Consider the following 24,909-nt stretch of genomic DNA (forward strand, 5'->3'; position numbering starts at 1 on the left):
TAGTTGCAAGGGCCCTTGCAGCTCAAGCATCTCCTCCAATAAAATGAAATGGGAATTAAATCGCGTTTCAATTGGTTTGAGGATTCCCTTCTTTGAAAAGGATCAAAACAATACCAATGAGGTGTGGTGGTTGCAATGGACTTTTGCTCATCCCTGGGATTTGCCATAATGTGTTTGATCCCCTGAAATTTTGCAATGTCTTATTTTATCTTTTCATTGCATGCAAATGCAGGGTCAAGTAGATGTTCTTTAAGTATCCTCAACCCTATTTCCCTTCACATAAATGTCACCTCTATAACCAGCTGCACTACATTGGAAGATCCAATCTCTTTAATAGCATATTTTAAAATTTGGAACTCAAACTTGATGTCCTCAGTCCCTGTGCTTTCCAAAGAGCTATGGCTTTAGTTAGTGGTCGGTCTATTATGTTGATCTACCCATTCATGATGATAGATCATCCATGTTTACTCATGTTATGTTCATATTCTCTGACAACAAATTATACTAAGAATAGGTTTTTCCAAGATGGTAGTTCTCAGTCTAGTTTTAACATTTGGCATATAAGATGAACTTGCTTTGTACACCATGGTGATAGCCGCCTTGAAAAGCATGAAATGCATTACAATTGCAAAGAATGATTTTGGAATGGCATCATTTGTTTTTCTTTGAGCTTGCATATAAAAAACATCTATAATGATTCGTCTCATTTGTTTTCCACATTCTGTTAAACTATAAATATGACCCAAACAGTGTTTTTGTCATTGAGTAATTTAGCTAAGCAGCATTTCCAAACTAATGTAGGAAAACAATTATTTTTGGAGTGTGAAACACTAGTTTGAGGAATTTGAGTGGCTTCTTTAATTTTTGATAGTATTAGAGGCTTCTTCATCTTCGCTTATTCACAGCTGTAGCTCAAATTCTTAATTTTATTTTTTGAGTTAGCATCTGACATAACTGGATGAACTTCATGGCTTTAATTGTTATCATATATGCAAGTTTGCAAGAGTTCACACTTGGCTTGGAAGTGAATATATAGGAGGAGAAAAGAGAGGCAACATGATATTAATGTTGGCCGTGGATTTCTTTTTTCCTTAGATATTTATTATATATTCTTTAAAATTGTACAGGAAATTGCAGAAGGAAAAGAAACAACAAATAAGCTTCTTACAGAGTTGGGCATGACCAAGGTTTGGATTCATGCTTTGTTTGCATGATATGTTTCTGTATTGTAAATATTTAAGTGGATGAAAAAAATGGTTTGTCTTCTTTACTTTGAATACATAATGTAGTTGTTTGCCATTTCTTTGAATACTTTGTGTAAGATTATTTGTCATAGTTTAATGTTGTAAGATCTAACTAATATTTATCTGTGGCATGCTTATATTGTGAACATATTATAGTGGGATTGCTTTGCCATGTTCTATCTTGATTTTTGAGTACTTTTCATTATAAGTGAGATTCACGATTAATGAACATGTTTGCTGCTTGTTCAAATCAATTGAAACCGGCAATTTCATCTCCACTGCTGCTGTCTTTCACCTAACCTGCTTGAGGATGATCACTTTTCCTCATGTGGGCTTCACATTCAACTTTTCTCCATCAAACATTCATCACTCTTTGAAATTTACTATATCCCTGTGTGAAAATCAGATCTATGAGGAATATTCACAAATTTCACACAGCACCGTGCAAAAAGGATAATGCAAAGGTCCATCTTGCCAAAAGAGAGAATGGCTGCTATCTTTGTATTTATTTGTCTCCTTGAAAAACCCTGCTCAATTGTTTAATGAATAGTGCCATGTCCAAGGCAAAACTCTTTAGAATTTCATTTTCTCGAAAGAAAGCTTAATCAAGTCATTATTGATATCGGAAATATGAAGGAAATCTAAATTCTATTGTGGGAAGAATCTTGAATAGAAAAGAATCATCTGTGTTGTGAATGTTTTAACACAATATTCAAAATTAACAAGAAATATGTATTCCTAATTTGCAATGTAGAATATGAACATGAAGAATTAAGGGGGAATACATAAAGCAATCCAATATCACAATATATTCAACAATAGTACAATCACAATTGTTTGTGTAATGAATGGTCACAATTCACAGCAACATGTAAATAATATTTCAGTTTCTAATGTGTGAAGTGAGAGGCCAAATGCTAACATATGTTGCAATGGGCTTAAATTAAAGATCTCTAAAGGGTTTGATAAGAGAGATTTACATCTACTCCAAACCTCCCCTAAATGACTACTTGAAGAGATTGAAGGATAGCTTCCACAGAGGCTGAAATTCCTTCCAAAAGAGAGGGAATCCTTCTTAATCTCGGCTAGTGATATATGCATATTATATAAGCTAGTCGCCCAATTGACAAATTTTTTGTCTACCTGTGGCTTTTGAAGATATCAGCAATTTTTAACTCACCTTACAAAAATATCTTTTCCATGTGCCCATCCTAAATGTAGCTTCAAATGAAATGCATGTGCTCCTAACTATTGTTGTACGAGATACATGGAAACCAATTTGAAAATCTAACCTTCATTAATGTGTCTCATGCACAAGATCTCCTATGCTATATTAATTTCTCTATATTTTTCCTGAATGGTGGGAACAACAATGACCCTTTGGTTCTTTTATTCCCAAATAATAGGACCACATCCCAACTGAAATTATTCCCTAAAGTATATCACCTTTGATCCAACTCCTCAATACAAATCTATATATCTTACCGTATGCCTCTCAGTTCTACAATTAGATAATACCTAGATGGGTGGTACCATGATCCTATTTTCCCAAGGGTTAATTGAAGCAACTAGGGAAAAGAACCGTATTCAATATTTAGCTTTTCTTGAACTTAATTCTCATTTTCGAACAAATTAAATATTAATTAGGAATATTGGAACCATATCTAGTAATATTTCATTGATTTACTTGTGGATCCATTTGATTGTTACAAGCAAGAGGTATTGAATATTATAATTAAGTTATGGTAGCCGTTATAACTAATTTTGGCATCCACTTTGGTCTATTCGTGTAGGCTAGGCATGGGATTTGGGCATCCATTTTGAGCCAATGCCTATTAATACTTCACAATTTTTCATTTTGTACATTTTGCTCATTTGACATTTTTATTCATAGAGTTGTGTGCTTGTGTGTTCTTTAGTGGACAAATACTTATTGGTGAGGAGTCTTGTGGACAGAAACCCATCAGTCTTAGGTGGGTAGAGGATGAAAACCCTTTAATCATGTAATGTGGCTTTCTAGCCCATGTTGTATAATGTTGTTGTTAGCCAATTTATCCATAGTCTCGTAGGCTACTAGGACATTGAAGGGATCTTGAGGATATTTGGCCTAGGCAGTTTTAGTTGCACGTGATTCTAAGGTGTTTTGATGTTTTTTTTTTTGGTACTTACTATTTATAGTAAGTCAGCTGGATTAGGTTTGGAAAATCATTGAACTTGCAATTAATATCTTGTCTATGTTAGTGGTGGATTTCGACTGAAGATTTTAATAATTGTTTGCAATTATTAATTTATTTATCAATAAAGTTAAGTTATAAAGTTAAATATTTAACTTTATTGACATGGGGACTTAAATTAAAACAGAAGTTCTTTAAAAATTAAAAGTACCCCTTCCTTTTAATACTTGGAGACTTGGATATTGTTAAAAAGAAGCATTTCTATTTATCCCACATTGGCTGGGGATGTGTGTGGGCTCTCCTGAGAATGTTATAAAAGACTCTTGAGAGTTCTTTTTCAGTAGGCTGGATTGAATAAGAAATTTGTGAAATTGTTGGAGAGTTCATCTTCAAGGGTTTGTAAGGACGAAATCCCTCATGAGTGACATTTTTCTCACTGTTACAAGACACAGTCGGGAGAATTAATGGTGTCTTCATTGAGGAAATACATCGGGCATACAGAGTCTTGGAATTTTAAATAGAGAAGGGAGGATTTAGAGAAGATAGTTAGAGCAGATTTGAGGGAAATAGTGGTAGCAAAAAAAATTGAAGGGAAAGGAAAAGATTTAAGAGTTTGCTAAAGTGATGTGCTACAATATCGTTGCTATAGTGACACTGCTATCGTACTTGCTACATTGATTGATTGTTATTGTGACAGTATTAATACCAGCCGTACCTCTGCTGGAATATTGTGGCTGCAGCTAGGGGTTTCAACACGTTATTTGCTGTTGTATGAATTGAGAAACCAACAATCTAAGTTTGAAATAATTCTGTAATTGTTCTAACACATTGTGTTGTTGTATGGATTGAGAAATCAGCAAATGGACTGAAATAAATTCTGTAGGTGAATTAGTATGTTGATTCCCAGAAAGTTTATGGTATGATATTTCTAGAAGTTTATGATTTTAATTTAGATTCAGAGTTGCAATGAGCTATTGTTGTTTCATGTTTTAACGCTTCAAATGCAAGCATTTCATGAACTATAAACCCCAAACACAAAACACAAAAAAACAGAACTGTAGGGTTGCTTATTATAGCAAGGAAGGCAAACTGTTTAACAAAATTACAGTGAGTGAAAAGGAAAAAATAGAGGCTAGCAAGGGGGCATATTATAGTGGTATTAGAGAAGGTGTATCCTGCCATCCTAAAGGGTTAATTAGAAACATGAAGACTTATGAAGAGCTACTAGAAGATCTTCAGTTTTTTGCGTGAGCATCTTGGCTGGTTTAGATCCATCTTCAAAAAGAAATCATAAGTTAATGAAAATGGCTCTTCTAGTGAAAAGATTTGGGATGTTAGTCAGAATGATTTGTAGAGTCAAAATCTTTTCCTTTCTTGCAAAGCGGCTTGAGAGCCTAATCACGTATGCACAAGGGAAATGGTTAAGGTCTTAGTAGAAGAAAAAGGCATAGACAAAAAGTTTGGGAGAGAAGAAATTGCTTCAGATGGGTCTTATGCTTGTAAAAATGAGGATGAAGTAGCTTCTTCATGTCCTATCACAGATGCGTACAATGATGTTCAAGAAATCAAGGGAGAATCAATTGTTTCTTTAGGTATGGATTGAATTAGTTTCTTTGTGGGTAACTTGGAGGTTAGGCTTGACAAAATTGGTGAGATGATGGTTACTCTTGATGATTCTAAATGTGATTCTAATGCTGTTACACTATTTCTAAATGAAATGTGCATGACCCCATTTAGTGGGATAGTTGAATTAGATGAGCCTATTAGTCTTTTGACACCAAATGATGATGAAGACAATTCTATAATTGGGCCTAACACTGCCCAAGTTTTAGATCAGCATGTGTGCCAAGAAGTTATGATAGAAGGAGTTGATTGTGAGAATCAAGCTCTTCAAGGCCAACTAGATAATTCATCATGTGAAGCAGATGGAGTTCATAAGCCTAGTAAGTCACATACATTGGTGAACCAATTGAAGGTCAAGGAGAATAAGATTGTTGCAGCACTATCACATTTTGATAATGGTTGAAGATCACCTTTGAAAGATCGAACTTGAGAGAAGACAAAAGGGACTTGAAGAAGAACCTTCTCACTTACAAGTGATCAAGGAAGCTATGAAGAAAATGAAATCAGATTATTTACATCTTCTCTCCGATCAAGACCATCTCCTCAATCTCGCTGAAATATATTCTGATGCATTGGGAAGGAAAGAAGAAGTTGACAATCTTACCTATGAGTTAATGAATACAAAAAATTTGTTGGAGACTACTCAAGTGGCCCTACAAGAAGCAGAAAATCAGATTGTTGAACTTTGTTTGGAATTGAGTTTGACACATTCTTCATCATCTAAATCAAAAAATCAGTCCTCTATAGCCGCCACTTCTATGGTGCAAAATGACAATGCAAGAGGCATAGAAATTGAACACGTTAATGAAAGGATTGAAGAGCTTCACAAGGAAATACCTGGCAGTTTTGTGAAATCATTTGAAGAAGAATTATTTGAGACACTATCACCTCTAATCACATGGAAAGGACATGAGACAAGTCAAGATTTGGTGATGTTTGATGATTCCAGTGGAAGCGAAGAAGAGGATCACAAAAGTCTGAGTTGGGACAGCGATAGTCTACATCCTCCTCTTGATATTGTAGCCCTTACACTTGTGAATACTCATGAAGACAAGGTTACAAGTGTCGGTCATGAAATTTGCAATAATGATGCACTTAAAGGGGTCAAAAATAGCATTCAAACACATGACAATGATTCTGATTTTCTGCCATGGCTACAGTCTCAGCCTCTATATCTACCTGGTCGATCCAATCAGTGTCAGACTCAGAGGTTAAATTTTCCCTACTTCTATCGATGCAGTTTCCCCCCATATTTTTCGACCGGGGTTTGGGGGTAGCGCCCCCAAGGTGGGGTCAAGGGGCAGCTATCGGCTGACATGTTATTTTATAAAGGCGTCGGATGTTATTTTTCTATTGGCTGACATGTTGTAACCCTAATTTTTCTCATTCTCAGGCGGAGGTTGTAGTGAACAAAGACGAGATCATTCATTTCAAAAAACTTTTTAAAATGTTTTTTTTTGTCATTCTATTTAACCCAGCCGGCGGCCGAGTTTCAGGCACTGGACTCGCCGATTTTGGCGATTTTAGGCCAAACTCGCCAACTTGGCGAGTCTGGCGATTTTGCCTCCTGGACTTGGCTGAGTTCGAGTCCGAGCTTTGCAGACTCGGGAGGCATGACTCTGACCCGAACTCGCCGAGTTTGGGCAAGTCCGGGCAATTCTCGTTTCTCTGCCTTCAACATATTCATGATATTCTCCATTCTTTTGATGATGAGAGACATGAGTTGCTTAATCTAGAGTTCCCAGTTGAGATAGTTTATCATTCTCATTATGGTGATAGTGGTTTGGTTGATGATTCTCTTAGTGGGCCAGCCACTCAAGAGTTGTTTGTGTTGAATAGTGATGGCATACATACTTCATTTTTGAGTTTGCCACCTATTTCTCTTGATATGGAAGCGAAATCTTTGTTGATTGGAGACTTCATATTCTTTGATTCCTTATGGACTAGTGGTTATCCTAGTTGGAATCATATAGCACTTCCTGATTTTGCATTGACTACATCAACGATTCAGTAGTAGGGGAATGTTGAGGGATATTTCTTTTGGATAGAGATGGAGTGTGGAGTGATTTTCTTTGATTTGCATTAGTTTGATGACATGTTTGATATCATCTATGTTGCTGATCAGAGTTATGACAGCGAGGTTTGGTGGCCATTTGTGTTGGTTTATTGGCATTTGGGAGTTCTTTTTCACATTGCCTTGATGTCTTACATGTATGGATGGTTAATTCAGGGTGATTGGTTGACAAACTTCATCTCTTACAACACGTTCTACAATTTGATATGGGAAGCCAGGGACCATAAAAGTAATATGGTTGTTGCCACTACCTCTTCTTTCAGAATTCATAGAAGCCCATTTCAGTTATTGTAGATGGATTGGAGGGAGCTTATGAAAAGGATTTGGTTTCCTTTGGAGCTGGTAACCTTTGGAAAGACAACTTTGGCCAAGAGTACAAGCAAAAATTTGATTTGGGCCAAGTTTTCTCTATCTTGCAGTGACAATTTCTCTTTGCAGATGTTGCAACTAGAAAATTCAGAATTGCACAATTGTAGATTTGAGCACTTTCAATCCAATCAGCTTAATGATAGAGCCATTTTTGCATCTCAAATGAGGGCGATGACTAATTTCGTTAATTCGTTTGAGCGTAGGTTGGATGTTTGGGCACCCAATTATCATTACTGCTTGATTTCAAATTGTACTCATCTTTGGAACAATAGATTGCTATTCAGTATCAGTACTTTTGGAGGAATGCAGGGTGTTGGGAATGAGATAGTTTCTGATGAATTTCTCAAGCTTCCTCCTATTGTGCCTAGAATTGGGATCTTCAAAGGGCAATTCTTAGAAGAGTTGACCGGATTTTTCTAGTTTTGGATCGCTCTTCTTTCAGGTGGAGTTCGAGAGGTCTCTTGTACAGATGTTCAGCAAGATAGTTCTTGGAGAAGATGGTGCAACAGATCTCCTAGTTTGATTTGGGACCTTGGGATCATACTCAGTTTTAGTTTGGTTTAACATAGTGATCTTGGGGCTGCAGATGGGAAATACCATGGTGAGTAACGCTGCTAGGAGATGGGAAATAACACGGTGAGTAATGCTGCTAGGATCTACTGTCCTAATCCAGCCTCATAATTAAAAACCAATTACAATCTTTAAGGGCACCAACCCTGAGTCACCAAACCCCTATTTTAAGAGCACCAACTCTTTCAACGCCCTAACTCCACAATCTGATCACCAACTCAGAATCCTTATGGCACCAACCCAAAGGATATACAAATAGACTTCAATCAATTACAAATTGAAACAATATCCAATATCCTTTTTCTGAATTCAAAATAAATTATAAGTTGTACCAATCTGAATATCAAATACAACTGTATCTCTGCATACAACTCACAGAATGCACATGTTTTAATTAAAAGATATGCTGATGAAATGACATTGTCAAGATGCCTCTGTATATCTGAAACAAATCTGCACAGAAGAATGTTCTGAATCTGAATTAGATCTGCAGTGAAATTAATGTATCTATGTATGCTTAAATAGTGAGTGAGATCTGCAAATCACTTCAATCAACACTGCAAATATCTAAGTCACCGAAATCTGGAATGTTACCCTTCACGTCTCCTATTTGTGATCTGTTCTCCTCTTGTCACTTTGTACACTTTTATTGAATGCCAAGATGCTTGTCATTTCAGTATTAGAATTCACTGTTTACCTAAAGTTTTATGACTTCATATCACTCAGCATTCATATACATGTTGGCTTTTTTTCTCTCACATCTCCAGCACTTATTTTTTTCACAAAAATCTTTTAAAATACTAACATACTCTTTCTATCGAGTCTCCACATGGCCATCACACTTTTCAATAAAGGAATGCATAAATAAAATATATGAAGTGAACCGGCCAACTGCAATCTTTTAATAAGTTACTGATAAGTTGCAACCAACTATAACTGACAACTGTCAACTGTCCCAACTTCTATTCCATCATGTTTCTTTTCATTATGGTGTCTTCTTTTCATTATGGTGTCTTCTTTTAATAAAAGTCTATATCGATGGAAGGCAAGACTCAAAAACAAAAATAAATGTTCCATCCAACATAACCTCCACAAATCAGTGGCCAGTTATAACTGTCCCACTAACAAATAGATTACTTAATCTCAACAAATGAAGTTATAACTGCTTCAGTTGTAACCAACCATAAGACTTATTTGAATATGATGCAGATATCTGATAATTCAGATCTCTGATACACAGGCTTAGCTCAGACATCAATAAGTTGATTACAAACAAGTGTATATATGTATATTCCAAATTTGCTTGTGGGAAGAGAAGTTAGAACCCAACACAGAGAACAAATACATAAAAATACTTCAATCTCATTAATCACATACAGGTCTTATAAGTTAATATATCTCTGCATTTATTTCTGCAATCCAATATTTAAGAGCAAATAGTATAACGCATTTCAAGGATGTATATCACTGTTAATACCATCTGTATGTATAAGGCTGACTGAAATCTGAAAGGATGAGACTTAATGAATGTAGTTGACATCAATGACAAATGCCAATAGTTTATGATTTTAATTTAGATTCAGAGTTGCAATCAGCCATTGTTGTTTCATGTTTTAACGCTTCAAATGCAAGCATTTCATGAGCTATAAATCCAAACACAAAACACAAAAAATCAGAACTATAGGGCTGCTTATTACAGTGACGAAGGCAAACTGTTTAACAAAATTACAGTGAGTGAAAAGGAAAAAAATAGAGGCTAGCAAGGGGGCATATTACAAATCGCAAAGGGCAATTCCATCTAAGGGTTGCGATGGAGTTAATGATTGTAGGAGGTTTTGACAGTTTCAACTAGTATGTTTGCAGTGTGTCCAGTGTGCAATTTCGGTGTCTTCAGATTTAAATTTTGTGTTGCAGAAGTGTTTACTGTGTGATTTGCTGTCAAAACCTTGGATAGAGTGTGCTAACCTTGTCTATAATTTGCATGGTTTCTTGTTACTTCTCAAATTTAGTTGAAGTTAATTGATCTTAATAGAGAAATGCAATGATACATGATGAATCCCTTGGTTCATACTTTTTGTGGTTTGCTGATTGTAAGCTACAGTATAAAGCTAGCCTAAGCCTCATTATCGTGTTAAGTTCGATTGTCGATACTTGTTCAAGCTATGCCAGCATTGGGTACTTTGATAAGGTATTCGTAGTGTGAAAATCTTCCGTTTCCTTAGAAGATAGCTTCGGTTTTGTGTAGTAGTTGTCATCATGACGAAGCAAGGCTTGATTTGCAGGAATTTGTCTATCAAAGCATCATCCATTATCATTGTTGTTCTTAGGATTAGATCAAATCTCTTAACCCTTTCCTTTTGTCCTTTATTTATCTAAGTGAGTTTAAGTTTAGATTCCATGTTCTAGTTGTGATTCAAAACGTAAGTCCCCTTGTGCTTCCAACAATATCACGTCATACATCACCGAGTCTATCTTGAGCATAAAGTCGATTTTTCACATTGTAAAACTTGGAGCTGTCTCATTTGATCACATCGTATAGCATATGAGGTTTCTTTGTTCAAGAGAGGATAGAATACTTTGTATTTTATTCTATGTTCGAGGTGTCCTAAAAACCACATCAAAATAGGTATGTTTGAAATAGACATGCAATGCTATTTAATGATCTAGGTTGCTCTTACATTTGAGAAAAAATGTACTTTCAGATCAGAAATAAAATCTGGAATTTTCAGGCCTATGTATTTGTGAGTTTTGTCAAATTTTTTAAGTAATTAATTTGCTGCAAATATTTCTATTATTTCAGATTTCATTTATCATTCAAAAACAATTGCAAACACAAACCAAAAAACATAAAAAATTCAAGGCAAAACAGGGTACTTTACTTCATCAAGGGTATTATAAGATTTGCAGGCAAATCTGAGAGGGATTTACATGGAAGGGGTTGAAAGAAGATGTGGTCAAACATATCAAAGAGTGCATGACTTGCCAACAAAACAAAGGTAAACAATTTTTTTTTGCAAGCCTACTCCAACTGCTACTGATACCTGAACAAAAGTGGGAGAGTTTTCTATGGACTTTATTGTAGGATTACCTGAGGTCCAAGGTAAAGATTGTATTTATGTTGTGGCAGATAGGTTGTCCAAGCTTGTACATTTCTTTCCTATCACAGCTAAATTTAAGTTACTCCAAGTAATAGAGTTGCTTTTCAAGAAAGTTTTCAAATTGCATGGATTTCTTAGAAGTATTGTTGGTAATAGGGATAGTAGATTCCTTAGCTCTTTTTGGAAAGAGCTTCTCCACTTGACAGGGATAGAGCTTACACCATGCACTAGCGACCATCCACAAACATACGATTAGACATAGATAGTTAATAAGTGCATAGAGGAATACTTGAGAAACTATGTTTCAAATCAGCAAAATGCTTGGGTGAAATGGTTGCATCTTCGAGAATATTGTTACAATACTTCTTTGCACATGTCTATTGTTATGATTGATAAGCACACACTTATATTGAGAGGGTGGTGGGGGTGAATCAGTATAAGGTAAATATTTCATTTAATTCTAAACTTAACAACCATAACAGCAACAATAGTAATAACAACAATAACAGGAAGCACACATCCACACAACAAAGAATACAGATTAATGTGGAAGCCCTTTCAAGAACCACAGAGAAGGATTGCTTGGATATGCTATCCAAATCTAGCCTCATAGAATGATAAAAAAGATCTTACAACATTTGCAGGCACCTATCTGCTGGAGACACCAATCCCCACTTACAAATTTTGCAGGCAGCAACCTGCTAGAGACACCAATCCCTACTTACAAATTTTGCAGGTATCAACCTACTGGAGACACCAATCCCCAGAATTGAGCACCAACTCAGCAGTAGACACCAATCTCTTTGTTTAGGAGGCACCAACTTCTCTAGATTTTTAAAACCTACTTCTTCAATAGATTTTGAGCGTTTAGCTTTGTTCCGACAATCTGCTCATCGGAATGTTATCAACTTTTCCTTCTTATTCTGCATATCAATCTTCTTTACATTTACAAAAATCTACTTGTTTCAGAAATAGATCTGCTCTACTTTACTCTTCATTAATTTTTCTCTTCTCTCGAAATGATGGAACATTTCTGCACTTCAACACACACTTGCAAACAATTCTCCTTTATATACCTCTTTTGGGTGCCAAAATCCAATGCATTAAACTCATAGGTTGGTCAACAAATTAAATATTGAATATTCTATTTATCTAGCACAAGAGGGGTATTAGGAATATTGGAAGCATATCTAGTAATAATTTATTGTTTCTTGTGGGCCAATTTGACTATTACAAGCAAGATGCATCAAAGATAATAATTAAGTTATGACAACTATAATAACTAATTTTGGCGTCCATTTTGGTGTATTCTCCCAGGCTAGCCATGAGATTTGGGTGTTCATTTTGGGAACAATGCTTAATTATACTCAGCAATTCTTCTAGGGGTTTTGATGGAGTTAACAATTGTAGGAGGTTTGTACAATATTAGCTAGTATGTGTGCAGTGTGTCCAATGTGCACTATGTAATGTCCCCTACTAGAATGTTGCCATATTTCTAACAATTATTATACATTACTGAATGCATTATCAAGTTTTTATGCTTTTTTTCAATTAATTCCACATTAATAATCCATAGCCCTCTATATTATGATCTAACCTTGTTACTCCCTAACCCCAAGGGAGGAAGGGGTAGTTATCTTACCAGGGCATTGAGAAACCAACTACAACAGCCTCCCTTAAGGTTTACGGATGCAGCCCCTTACCCCATCTCGGGACTACTCCCTCGAGGTTTATGGGAAATTGATCCTTACCCCATCACCTAATTGGTTAGAATTAGACCGCCTATCCCTTAGCACAAATCTAGCCTTTTATATTTAGGTTATTCATGGATTTAGGTGAGCCTTTTATGATATTCATCTAACCAATTTACGAAAGCCCAAAACATAGCCAAGTAAAAAAGCTATTAGTGAAATATCTGGCCACCATCTGTTGAATAGAACAGGAAAACTGGAAAGCATTTTCTGAGTTACAAATGTCTCCATAGAAAGTCTAGGAAATCCCTGATCCTGTTAGGACAAGGCAAACCATTGTTCCTCTTAAAATCTTGAAAAAAAACCGTGCCGGGATGGATGGGATAATCCCTGTGCCCAAAGCCTTTTTAACCTAGAAACCTTTCAATTGCCAAAAAAACATCCCAATAAAATCTCTTTTCTACCCATAAGCCATACATAAACCATACAAATCCGTATGATTAAGGTAGATTGCATATTTGAAACTGCCATAGCTGGGCCTAGACCTCCAAACCCAAATAGTCATCATTTTCTTTGATTCTTTCACTTTTTTGTTTCTTTTAACTTGTGACCTTTTTGATCTACTCCAAAATGCAAAGATAGGATAACTGATGTTTTGTTCAGGTGGACACTGGACGTAACAGATCTATAATCATAAACAAACTTCATTGACATGATGAGCTCAGCAATAGGTCTGTGTTTCTTTTGTAAAAGGTGATTATTGAAAGAAGATACCTGTTGATGGGAAAAAATACAGTGCAAGGATTGTTATGCTTGAATAAAAGTCAACAAATCTTATGTAGTTCCATTTTCTTTTTAATTTGCATTGGAATTGTTGTTACTTCTTTTACTTACCTTAGAAAGTACAACATTTGGTCATACAGGAGTCTGCAAGAGCTTTGCAAGAGACTACTGAATGGCAAGCAAAGCAACTTGAGGATGTAAGAACTTTTGCATTTTATGGTCCTGGATTGAAATGATTATAGGTTATTTTTAGTCATGGTTTATAATGTGTTAATATTGCATCAAAATTCATAATGAAATCCAAATGCATCAACTTTGATGGCCAGAAAGCCAAGCTTGCATGTGTATGATTGCAGTAACAATCATCATTTACAAGCTGTTGATGCTGATGTTCATTCATTCCACTGGAAATATTGTTATTCTCTGCTAGGATCAGCAGGAAATTTTGCTTTTAATCTTATTGTCACTGATTCTAGATTCGAGTTTTTTCTGAAAAGAAGATTTTGTGAATATTAATTCATATTTTTTACAAGGAAAAGGATTTTGTTTTCATCAGGAGAAAAGCAAAATACATACATTACAAAAAGAAAGGGAGGAGCTAAGACAAAGAAATGCAGTTAGTATTGCTGAAAACAAACAGGTATTGCTTGCATGTATTATTCATTCTTTAGACCAGTGATCATGTTCCATTTTCCCACGTCTGGTAGGAGTTCAAATATTTGCAGGAGATATAGAAATTACGTGTTAGTCCAAGGACGTAGAAGGGGTGGGATAGTGAAAATCTTTTCCCATATTCGAGCTTCAAAAAGCATTGTCTCCTTCTGTTGCACATGTTTCATGCAATCATGACTAATATCAGTTTCTTATAATTGGGACTGTTTATGTGCCTTTTGACAGATACTTTCAGCCAGAGATAGTGCTAATTTGCATTTTGATTTCCTCAAATCTGAGTTACAGGATACAAGGGCATTGCAGGAACAGGTGAGTAATTCTCTGAGAAACTGTAATTGAAATTTTATGGGTGTCCTCAAGGGTACATGTTAAATAATACAGAAATGTATATGGACATATAACATATGATGCGTGAGGTGATTCCTGAAGCATCCACTTTTTTGACACGTTAAACCCATTAAGATTTTCAAGATAGGTAACATTTGGATGATAAGATCCATACTTATGTTGTTACCACACATACCTATCTACAGTTGGCCGAGAAGTAATTATGTGCCCCTGGATGAGTAACAATATAAATTCAGAGATCCGAAAGAAGATTTATGATGAACATATGAGGCAAGGATTGTCTGATCACTTGCTATACTAGCACTGATAAACATTGCATATGAAATTAGTGCACTAGCTATTTAAGGAAAAGAATAAAATCAATACTGCTTAGTATAACATACCCATGATATGATATCTCAGATGTCAAAGCATTACCCTAATGTAAATAGATAATTTTAGATAGTTTTTGTAGAGTCACATTCTTATTACCATTATCTATCTGTGATTTATTTTTAAGTAAACGAACTAACTTGCTGTATTTTAATTATTTGAATCCAGACCACAGCAGAAGTTATACGGCTGCAAAGACAAATTGAACAGTCGAAGGAACATATTGCATCACTTCATGAATTGCTAAAAAAGGTTACTCAGTCAGCATTCAAGAGATTTTATTATAAGATGATTGCCCGAAAGAAGTTTCTGTTGCTTTTTAACTTTTTTGCAGCAGTATATGTTGTCTTCTGAGGAATGGAAAATGAATGATACAGTTGAATACCATGCTCTGTTTTTTATAAATATTATGCAATTCTGTAGAAGGGGTGTTGATGATGTCAATTTGGACTGCATGCTCCAGATTAATAACTCTTAATATCTATTTTATCATCATTCACTTTGCCTTGTCCTTTGGTATGATCTTATAGATAATAGAGAGGCTTCCATCACCATGGGGTGTATAGACGAATTTTATTACTTAAATAAAAAATGAGAGGCTCCTATAGTCTTTTGATTCTCTCCATTAATAGACGAAGGCAAAAGTTACAACTACTTTGCTCGACAAAATCAATGTGCATAACTTCCTATTTTGATATTAGACCAATAATAATACTAACACCTAACAATTGACTGGGTTTTAACATTAGACTTGGCTAACTATGGGGGATGTATTTGGATTAAGAGAAACATGCACCTATTACAATGCAAAATTATAGCAATCTTGACCAGAGAAAAAAGATGTTGGTCTAAATGCAACATTTGATCAGAAACTCCATAAAGACCTTCTGAGCTCTTTGGGCAAATTCCTAGTTAGTGGTGCAACTTCTCAAACTTGAGGCAGTCAAGGAGCTTGGTGAAGAGTCAGCTGTCTGATCTGCACTGGGAAAATAAAGAGGATCTAGACTGTTCTTGGAAAGTAGCATTCACAAGTAATAAGACTTCATATACATGTGTTAAGTGTGTGCATGAAAAATAGGATTTTTGTGCATCTTAATGGCTCTCTGATTGTCAATGCAAGGAGTAGGAGCAATGAACAATGGGTATCATTTAGGGGAGCTCTCTAGGAGTTTGTTTGGAAGCAACCCTAGTATTTGCAAGATGTACAAGAACATTTGCAAGAAGGTGGAGGTTATCTGTTCTAGGAACTTAGAGAAGAATCTAAGGTCTCTTAAGTATTGAAAAAGAAGAGTTATTCTACCCTTGTGATTCAAAAGTGAGAGGAATAACAAAGTGGAGGCAAATCACCACCTTCGACCCACAAGTAGTGAAACTTGGAGTTTCTTTCCTTCTCAGAATACTTCTTCATGTGGTGGGGTGTCGATCCAACTTAATCACAAATGGAATGCAACTCAGAAGTGCCCGTGGTCCCAAGTCTGTCAAAATCACATCATGATTTATAATAATTTTATGCCACTCATAATGTAATCTGTAATCCTACTAATGTTTACCATACCAAATAAAATTGCATTTTCTTCTATGAGGTTCCAACTTTTTCCTCAAGTCCAAAGGAACCAAGCATAGCAGGAGCAACTAAAAACACTCCCATAATGAATTGTGGGCTTGTAGCCAAACCAAGCCTCAAAAGGGAGTTTTGTTTTCCAAATAAGAAAAAGGAGGCCTATTTTTCAAGTACATTCTTATACTTTTTTCCTCAAACTATAACTTTGTATTTAACTGTTTGTAGTATAGCCTAAACCTAGCAATACTGACAAGAGTTCTATCCATCCTTTATGTGACCCCATTTTATTGTGGAGTACATGAGGTCATGTATTGCCTTTTTAATTTATTTTTGAAGTCATCAAACTCATGTGAAGTGTACTAACCACCGTCATCACACCTCAAAATGCCCAATCACAGTCAAAATTGATTTTATATCTCATCCTAAGAAAATTCTTGATGTAGCCAAACACTTTGAACTAACATTTCAAGAGCTATATCCATGTCATTCTTGAAAATTCATCAATGAACGACAAAAATAGCACCACCCAAGTAGAGAAAAATCAGATATGTTGCAAATATTATTTTGAACCAATTGAAACCTTCTTTTGGCTCACCAAAAAGAACATCTAGGAATCGTTTCTTTATTTTGTTACCCAAGTACACAAGACTCTCACAAAACGTTGATCATTTTAAAAATTGGAAGACCAATAACCATATCTTGTCTCCACATCTTAACAAGTGGGGGCATATTTATGTTGGAAATGTTGTCATTGATGTCAAGAAGGTAAGAAGACAATGTCATAGATAAATTTGTCATTGATGTCAAGAGTGGAAATATTGTTATTGGTGTCTATATACAGCGAAAAGTTTATAAGACAAATAGTTTTGTTGACACTTCGAGAAAGCTCCTTGTATTATCTTTATAATGAAGTTGATGCAATTGAAACCAAATGATTTGACTGTGAAGAATATCTACAAAATAGATTTAGTTGTAGGCAGATTTTGTTGAAGAAAGACAATGCAGACTGCCAGTGAATGGACAACGCCACTATTAATATGCAGCTACTAACTATATAGAGCAGTGATTTGAATAGTATGGACAAACACACAACAGCAAGCTAAAAAGGGTCGATACGATCTAATATAATTTGAAGCAATGATATAGCATACAAAATGGCATTGACTACAAATGACCTTTGAGCGACTATGATACAAATCGAGACACGCAACAATAAAGGAAAACAAATGACACATTCATTGGTGGCACATCTACAATAAAAAAATATGAATGCATTAGCTATAGCAAGTGAAAGATAAACTCATGATGGAAGATGAATATATGAGAGATTTTTATTTTATCAGCATTGGTGAGAGAATATTGCAGCCACAAATGATCTCTCTTAGTACCTGTGATAGACATCGGGACACACTGGTGGATGCAAAGTCTGACGTGGATACAATTTGTAAAAAGCTATAGTTGAAAAGTCTAAACGGGGGTCGCAGAAATAATTCAAAGCTTAAATCTGTTGACTAATAAACAAAGAGCAAACCGATCTCCACTCAGCTATAACCGATGATTGAAATACAGTATTATAATTTACAGTAACATTATAGTCAGGCAACGATTCTACTAAAGAAAAACAAACACGAGAGTCTATTGATTAGAACAAATGGTCAAAGGCAAAGTTGAAAACTATTAAGGAATCGACTTACGGTAATTAAGTTCCAGAGGTGACGATTTGTTTGAAGAAAGCAATTATATTAAGAATCCTTTGAAGATTGATCATGTTGATGCAGCGGTAATTATTAATATATGAAATAAAGCCAAGGCCTACTGCATCGTGATTTGAGATACAGGTGTCTGACCATACAGTGATTATAATTTCAGGCAGATTATACAATGGCAACAGACCTTCATGACGCAGCGATCGATGTGTATGTTCGTCTCTAAAGGAGTTAGAAGTGGCGAGAGATAGATTGATCATGTTGATGCAGCGGTAATTATTAATATATGAAATAAAGCCAATGCATACTGCATCGTGATTTGAGATACAGGTGTCTGACCATGCAGTGATTATAATTTCAGGCAGATTATACAATGGCAACAGACCTTCACGATGCAGCGATCAATGTGTATGTTCGTCTCTAAAGGAGTTAGAAGTGGCGAGAGATAGTCACTACCTTGGACGGGATTGAGAACAAGATGCGACGAATGAAGTCAAAAGTCAGCAATAGTTACTAAAAGAAATATTGCCGACTTCGTAGCAGTGATATATTATGGCAGCGATGTAAATTAGACAAGCCAAACAATTATGATACGACAGTGGTTCATTAAAGATGGTAGCGATTAATCATTTGAATATGCCACGATTCTTAAAACAAGTGGTTTTGAATGAATGCGATGGCCCTAAGGTTCGATGTCTCTTGAAAAAGACAATTCTTACTATCGGGTGAGTTGGACGTGGAAATTCTAAGTCGTGGGATAAGGAGCGATTCCATTTATGAAGTGTCATCCACGTATTTGTAACAATTGATTTGTTAAAGAGTCAAATCATGAAATAATCCGATTATAAAAGATGGAATATATTTACTAAATATTTAGTGAGATCCAAAGATAATGAAAGGGTGCGAATTGTTAAAAGAGTTAATACGGGTGTGATACAAAGGTGCGATTAAGAGAAGTTATTTACCATGAAGAGATGTGATTATCAAATGGTGATGTCTCTTGAGAAGCTGCGATTTCCATAAAAAGAACTTTTGATTAAAGTAATGAAAAGTTAAGACAAGAATGGAGATTATATCTGAAAAGCCGTATCTTCTATTGAAAAAGGGAAAGATATATATAGAGGCTGTGAAATTCGAGAAAAGAAGAAGAAAAAGGGTGTGAATTATGTGAATATAATTCTGAAATCATAATTCAGAAAAAGAGAGTTTCTGGATGTATGTTGTGTCTAAAAATGAGTTTATAACATCTACACAGCAGATTAGAGGATTGAAAAGAAACGGATATATATGGCATGGGTTTGTGCTGAATAAAGGAGATGTAAGTGTTGAGTTGTAAGAGAGAAAGCAAAATATATTTAATTCAGATAAACTACAGCAGTGAAAGATATAATAGAAATATATAATTCAGATTTATTGAGAAGAGTGTCAGTTTATAGCAGGGTTTGAAGAAGTCATGGCAGATTTATGGAAGGAAAGATGTACAGATTTGTGACTAAGAGTAGGTACAGTTGTGAAAGAATTAGTTGCTGACTTATGAAGAAGTAAAATACAAGAAGGAAGTTGAAGAAATTGTAATGTCCATCATCCATTGTTATAGCAACATTGTCAAGGTGGAAAATCAGATTTATGTGAAGTAGGTTGGTGCTCACGAATTCTGAAGTGGGAGTTGGCGCTTCTAGTGGGTTGGTGCTCAAAAAAATTCAGAAGTGTGGGTTGGTGCTTCCAGTGGGTTGGTGCTCACACAATCAGATTTGGGAGTTGGTGCTTCTAGTGGGTGGGTGCTCACGAACAGAGTTAGGGGTTGGTGCCTACAAATATTGTAAAAGCATTGGTTTACTATGGTTTTCTCCCGTAAGAGTTTCCACATATATATCTTGTGTTCAATTTGTTTTCATATTAGATAGATCACATATGAATGTTGGTATGGAATGAATATGTTAATAAGGTAAGTTATATACTTGTGATTGAAGTTGAAAAAGTTTAAATTGGTAAATTTTTTTGTTATATTGATTCACCCCCTCCCGTCTTAGTATAACCGTGTGCTCTTCAATTTAGAGGCCCAAATCCCAAATGCCAAATTTGCTGTGGAGAGACATATGATCCTTCTCAATAACATAGCTACCTCATGATATGAAGGAGTTACTTTGCAATGTAGTCTAGCAAGAATTCTATTTTCATATATTATAATTAAATTGTTTTATACCAATGTTTGATCGAGTTAAAATAAGAAAGGTGCAATTTTCTTGTAGCAATAAAAAAGAAGATTGTTTTTTAGAGATTGAAAATCCCAAATCGTTAGGCAAGAGTTTCACCTCTCGAATGGAAAATGAAGCTTAATTATACTTTTGCCTTGTAGGGTATGAGGAGAATTATATACAAGTCTTTCTAGAGAAAATAACTTGCCTTGATATGACCAACAGAGATCTTTCGTGTATGTGATATATTTTGTGGCATTAGTATCTAGTAAACACACATCAGCGAACTTTTTATTGATTTCATCATTTGTGGAACTAATGAGAGCACCTTTGGAATCTAAAGAGTAGTCAAAGCAAAATTCTTGGCCTCATGCTTTAATGTGGTATTCTTGTTTGCCTATTGGGCCATAGCAGGCTTTTGAATTTGTTCATAGCTAATTCTACAAAAAAGTGCAGCTTGTCTCGGTTTTCCACGTTTGTAGCACACTTATTACCTCATATTTGGTGTCAGTTTTTACCTCCCCTAGATTATGAATTATTATGAATTATCATCATGATGGGATCTCAAATTGTTATTTTGATCATTATATCCGCCAAATTGTTGGTGTAAATAGTAAAATGGTTGTAATTTCCCTGAACTACCTCTTTTGGAAATAGCAACAAATACACCTTAATTTTTTTATTTTTATTTTAAGTAGATAAATGTTATGTTCAATCAAAAACTCTACTAAGGCTTAAAAAGTGATCCTTGTGAATTTGTTCGACACATGAAGCATCTCAACAATATTTCATTAGGAGTTAGGAAGACCCTGTAGGAAATGCATTAATTCAGAGTCAGAATTAATTCTGACAGGTATTGTTGACCCTGACCAAGGTCTCTTGGCACGTTCCCCTTGCAACCACCAGACATATTGAATTTTGGGCTTTGTTTCTAATGCCCAGTTTTTGAAATTTTTGAATACCAGTTCTTTATTTTTTGGGGAGGGAGGAGATAGCTGGTAGGTAAGTTCGAAATGTGGAGAAAAACAAAGAAAAAGAAAATAAGAAGTTTTCGAGAAGAAGAAAATTTGCAGAAGCAAAGTATTCAGTAGTAGAATAATAGCAGCAGCTACAAGAAGGTAGTCACATATAGCAGCTCGAGACAGCTGTAGGAAACCAGTCATACATAGCAACTCCAGACAGCTGCAGGAAACCACTCAACAAGAAGAGTAGTATATGAATGTCAAACCTTCTTATACTTGTGTTTCTTCTCAAATAGATCAACCGACGTCTTCCAAGCAACGATCTTAGTTTCCCATGTGCATGCGGGCCTCATTAGTGCATGCACATTTTAGGAGGATGAGAACCTTTGAATGTTTCAAATTGAAGACATCTTTGGCAATTCTCCTACGTCACTATGACTATATACTTTCAGCCCTATTTACTTATCTACTTGAATGGTCACAAATGCCAACACTCTATTTTCTAAATAGCTCGTGTAGTTGTGGATACCTTACATGGGCACGTGTAATCTCTCTTAAATGGGTTACATTTACTTTGGCCATTGTTGCACCCAACTATCCAGTCCTTCGTGTGGGCATGGGAGGAGAGTTTTCTTTGTAGCCACATTTGGTCATATATAATTCCATCAACTGGTCTATCATGTGCCTTCCTAAAGATTCACTAGATTTTGTTTAGAGAAAACATTTTGAAGTACTTGGTTAGGAATCTTATACAAAGTTTTGCATAATAACCATAATGACTTGGACTTAGTAAAAATGAATTATAGATTCCTCTTGCTCATGTCCCTCAAAATGGTATCCATTGAGAGGAAATGTCCTATGTTCTTGTACCGCAAATGGATCACTGCAATACAAATCAAATCTGAATTAATGTCATTTAGAATCCTTATTGACTTTAATCTTGATAGTGATTTTTCCATGATGTGCTTCCCTAGGCTCACAATTGTTATGAATAGAGGCAACCGATTACTCAAAGTATTGTTGTATTCACTAGGTACATCAGTGCATGATGCTCCACATTAGAGATTAGGGGTTTGCTAGGAGATATATCAAATTTTATGGATGGTTGACATCATCAGCAATGCTTCTATCTTTTTTGTACTCTAGTTTTTTCTCTTATCCACTTGCTTGCATAATATATTAGCTAGTCCAACCTCCACCCCTTTGTCTAATCTTATACTATGCTTTCTCATTATGATTTGGTACTTGAATGGCAGAGTGAGGAGGCGATAAAGACAAAGGATCAAGAACTTGTACAACTAAGGTTTGTTCTATTGCATTTTAAGCACCCTAACAAAACAAATTGAGCATTGAGGAAAATGTATATAATAGAAAATTAAGCAAAAAACCAACAAACAATTTTATCTAGACATGTGGCTATTATGTTCACATATGAATAAATCTTTGAATAAAATCTTCTGCTTATATGAAGTTATATAAGATGATTTTAAATGTTAATGTTATGTCATTGTTTTTAAAAGTAAGGATTTATAATACCAATGTATGTAATGTGTAGGGTTATCATTAATGAAGTTGAACAATTTGAAGAAGCTCAAAAGACTAAGCTACAACAGCATTTGGAGAAACTAAAATGTGCAAGACAATCTTGCCCATTGTAATTGTAATATATATATATATATATATAGAGAGAGAGAGAGAGAGAGAGAGAGAGAGAGAGAGAGAGAGAGGTTTAATAATTTGAGGCAGCTCAAAATTCTTAGGTTCAAATTGTTTTGTTCTCTTAATTAAGCTACCAAAATCAAATGTTCTTTCAAAAATAAATTTTTGTTGTTAGTTCATCAGATTTGTATAAAAATGTATATATTTATTGTCATGGAAAAGGTCTTACATAAATGTGTCTAAATGCAACAACATTATTTTTGTTGTCTTTGTTAATTTTTGAAACAAAGGATAATTTTTTATGATAAATTAAGAGCAAACTTGAAAATAGTTAGGATTTTTTTTTTTTATATATTTCAATTTAAACTTTGAATCATACGTTTTAATTTTCTTTAAACAAAACATATTATATATATAATTTCTAGTTTTGAACTATGTCTTATTTAACATTTTGTCTACTCAAGTGAAGATAATATAGTGTGGCAATGTTATCTATATTTAATGACTTTAAATTTAATAAAAATGGCTTGTTAATTCATTACAAAAAAAAAGTGCCATAGCATCTTGAATTTTTATTTTTAATCCAAATAATCATAAACATATGTTCATTTTACTTATGATCAAGAGAGCTCTAAAACTTTCTCGCTTTTGAATTTTGAATCTCCTCTCTCATGGTGTCCGTGGAAGGTGGGGGCCAGATCCCCACACTTATTGATCCTCCATTGGACTTTGCTACGATGACAGGCTTTGTCACAAATTCAGTTGCTCTTTCTAGGGATAATGCATCCCTTTGTAATAAAGTAGCTTCTCATTCTATGGGGGCCCCTACGAACACTTCACATGTGAAGGAGATGATAGTAAGTAGTACTAAGACGGTGGTTCCGTTGGGACCTTTGGTGGTTTACCAACCTGAGGATTGAAGGCCCCTTTCAACTTTAAACGTGACCATTTCCAATTCCAATGCGATAGTTGCTCATGATGAGACTGCCCCCAAATGTGGGGAGAGAGAAGGTGCAACCAAATGGTAGCACACTTGACATCTATAATAAGACTACGCTTGTTGGCAGCACTCAAGGAGGGGTGTACTTGAATTTTGTCCCTAGACGATTACAAACTGAGGAAGGCACAACATTTGTCTCACTGGATGCGTTTGTGGATCGTATTGTGTCCAACATGAACAATACTCTGGTGGGAAAATTCTTCTCCCTCAGACCTACCATCAATATGGTCAAGAAATGGGTCATTGCAAAATGGAAGCTAAAGGGCAATGTCTCTATTAGCGCCATGTCTGGTGCTCTCTTTCTTTTTAAGTTCATGGTTGAGGAGGATTTTATCATGGTTCTCTTGAGATTTTGAACGTATGGCAAGCATCACCTTTCTCTATGTAGATGGAATCAAGGTTTTGACCCGACATCTGATCTATATAAGTCTGCCCTTATTTGGGTCCACCTTTTGGCACAGTCTTTGGAATATTGGGATGAATCAATGTTCAGATGGATTGGAATCACGTTCAAGCACTTTGTGGTGGTGGACGAGATTACTTAGACTAAATCTAGGTTGGTGTATATTTTTGTGTTTTGGCTATAGTTAGTAAAAATCTTCCCAACTTTATTACTCTGAAATCTAAACTAGGATGTTTGTCAAAAGTGCTTCAAAGCTAGCCATTTAGTCTCTGAATGTAAGGCCCCTGATCTTAAGCCTCTCAAGCTTAAAGGACCAATGGTTGATGTGGACTCCTCAAAGAAGGGGGATACTGGTTCTATGGTGGATAGCAATGAATATCCTCTCTGGGAAGGAATAAATAAGGT

General features: G+C 35.4%; 1 protein-coding gene across 1 annotated transcript in view; it reads left to right on the plus strand.

The window, feature by feature from the left end:
- The window catches only part of LOC131047348 (tRNA wybutosine-synthesizing protein 2/3/4), a 179,480-nt gene extending 156,136 nt beyond the window's left edge, over positions 1 to 23,344 (plus strand). The window contains exons 15-21 of the mRNA XM_057981225.2: positions 1,128 to 1,187; positions 13,767 to 13,823; positions 14,183 to 14,266; positions 14,524 to 14,607; positions 15,187 to 15,270; positions 22,699 to 22,745; positions 22,998 to 23,344. Of these exons, the coding sequence (XP_057837208.2) occupies positions 1,128 to 1,187; positions 13,767 to 13,823; positions 14,183 to 14,266; positions 14,524 to 14,607; positions 15,187 to 15,270; positions 22,699 to 22,745; positions 22,998 to 23,100 (519 nt within the window). The 3' untranslated portion in view covers positions 23,101 to 23,344. The remainder of the gene's footprint in view (positions 1 to 1,127; positions 1,188 to 13,766; positions 13,824 to 14,182; positions 14,267 to 14,523; positions 14,608 to 15,186; positions 15,271 to 22,698; positions 22,746 to 22,997) is intronic.
- Positions 23,345 to 24,909: the final 1,565 nt, after the last annotated feature.

This window comes from Cryptomeria japonica, chromosome 10 (assembly GCF_030272615.1).
Source record: "Cryptomeria japonica chromosome 10, Sugi_1.0, whole genome shotgun sequence".
Lineage (NCBI taxonomy): Eukaryota > Viridiplantae > Streptophyta > Pinopsida > Cupressales > Cupressaceae > Cryptomeria > Cryptomeria japonica.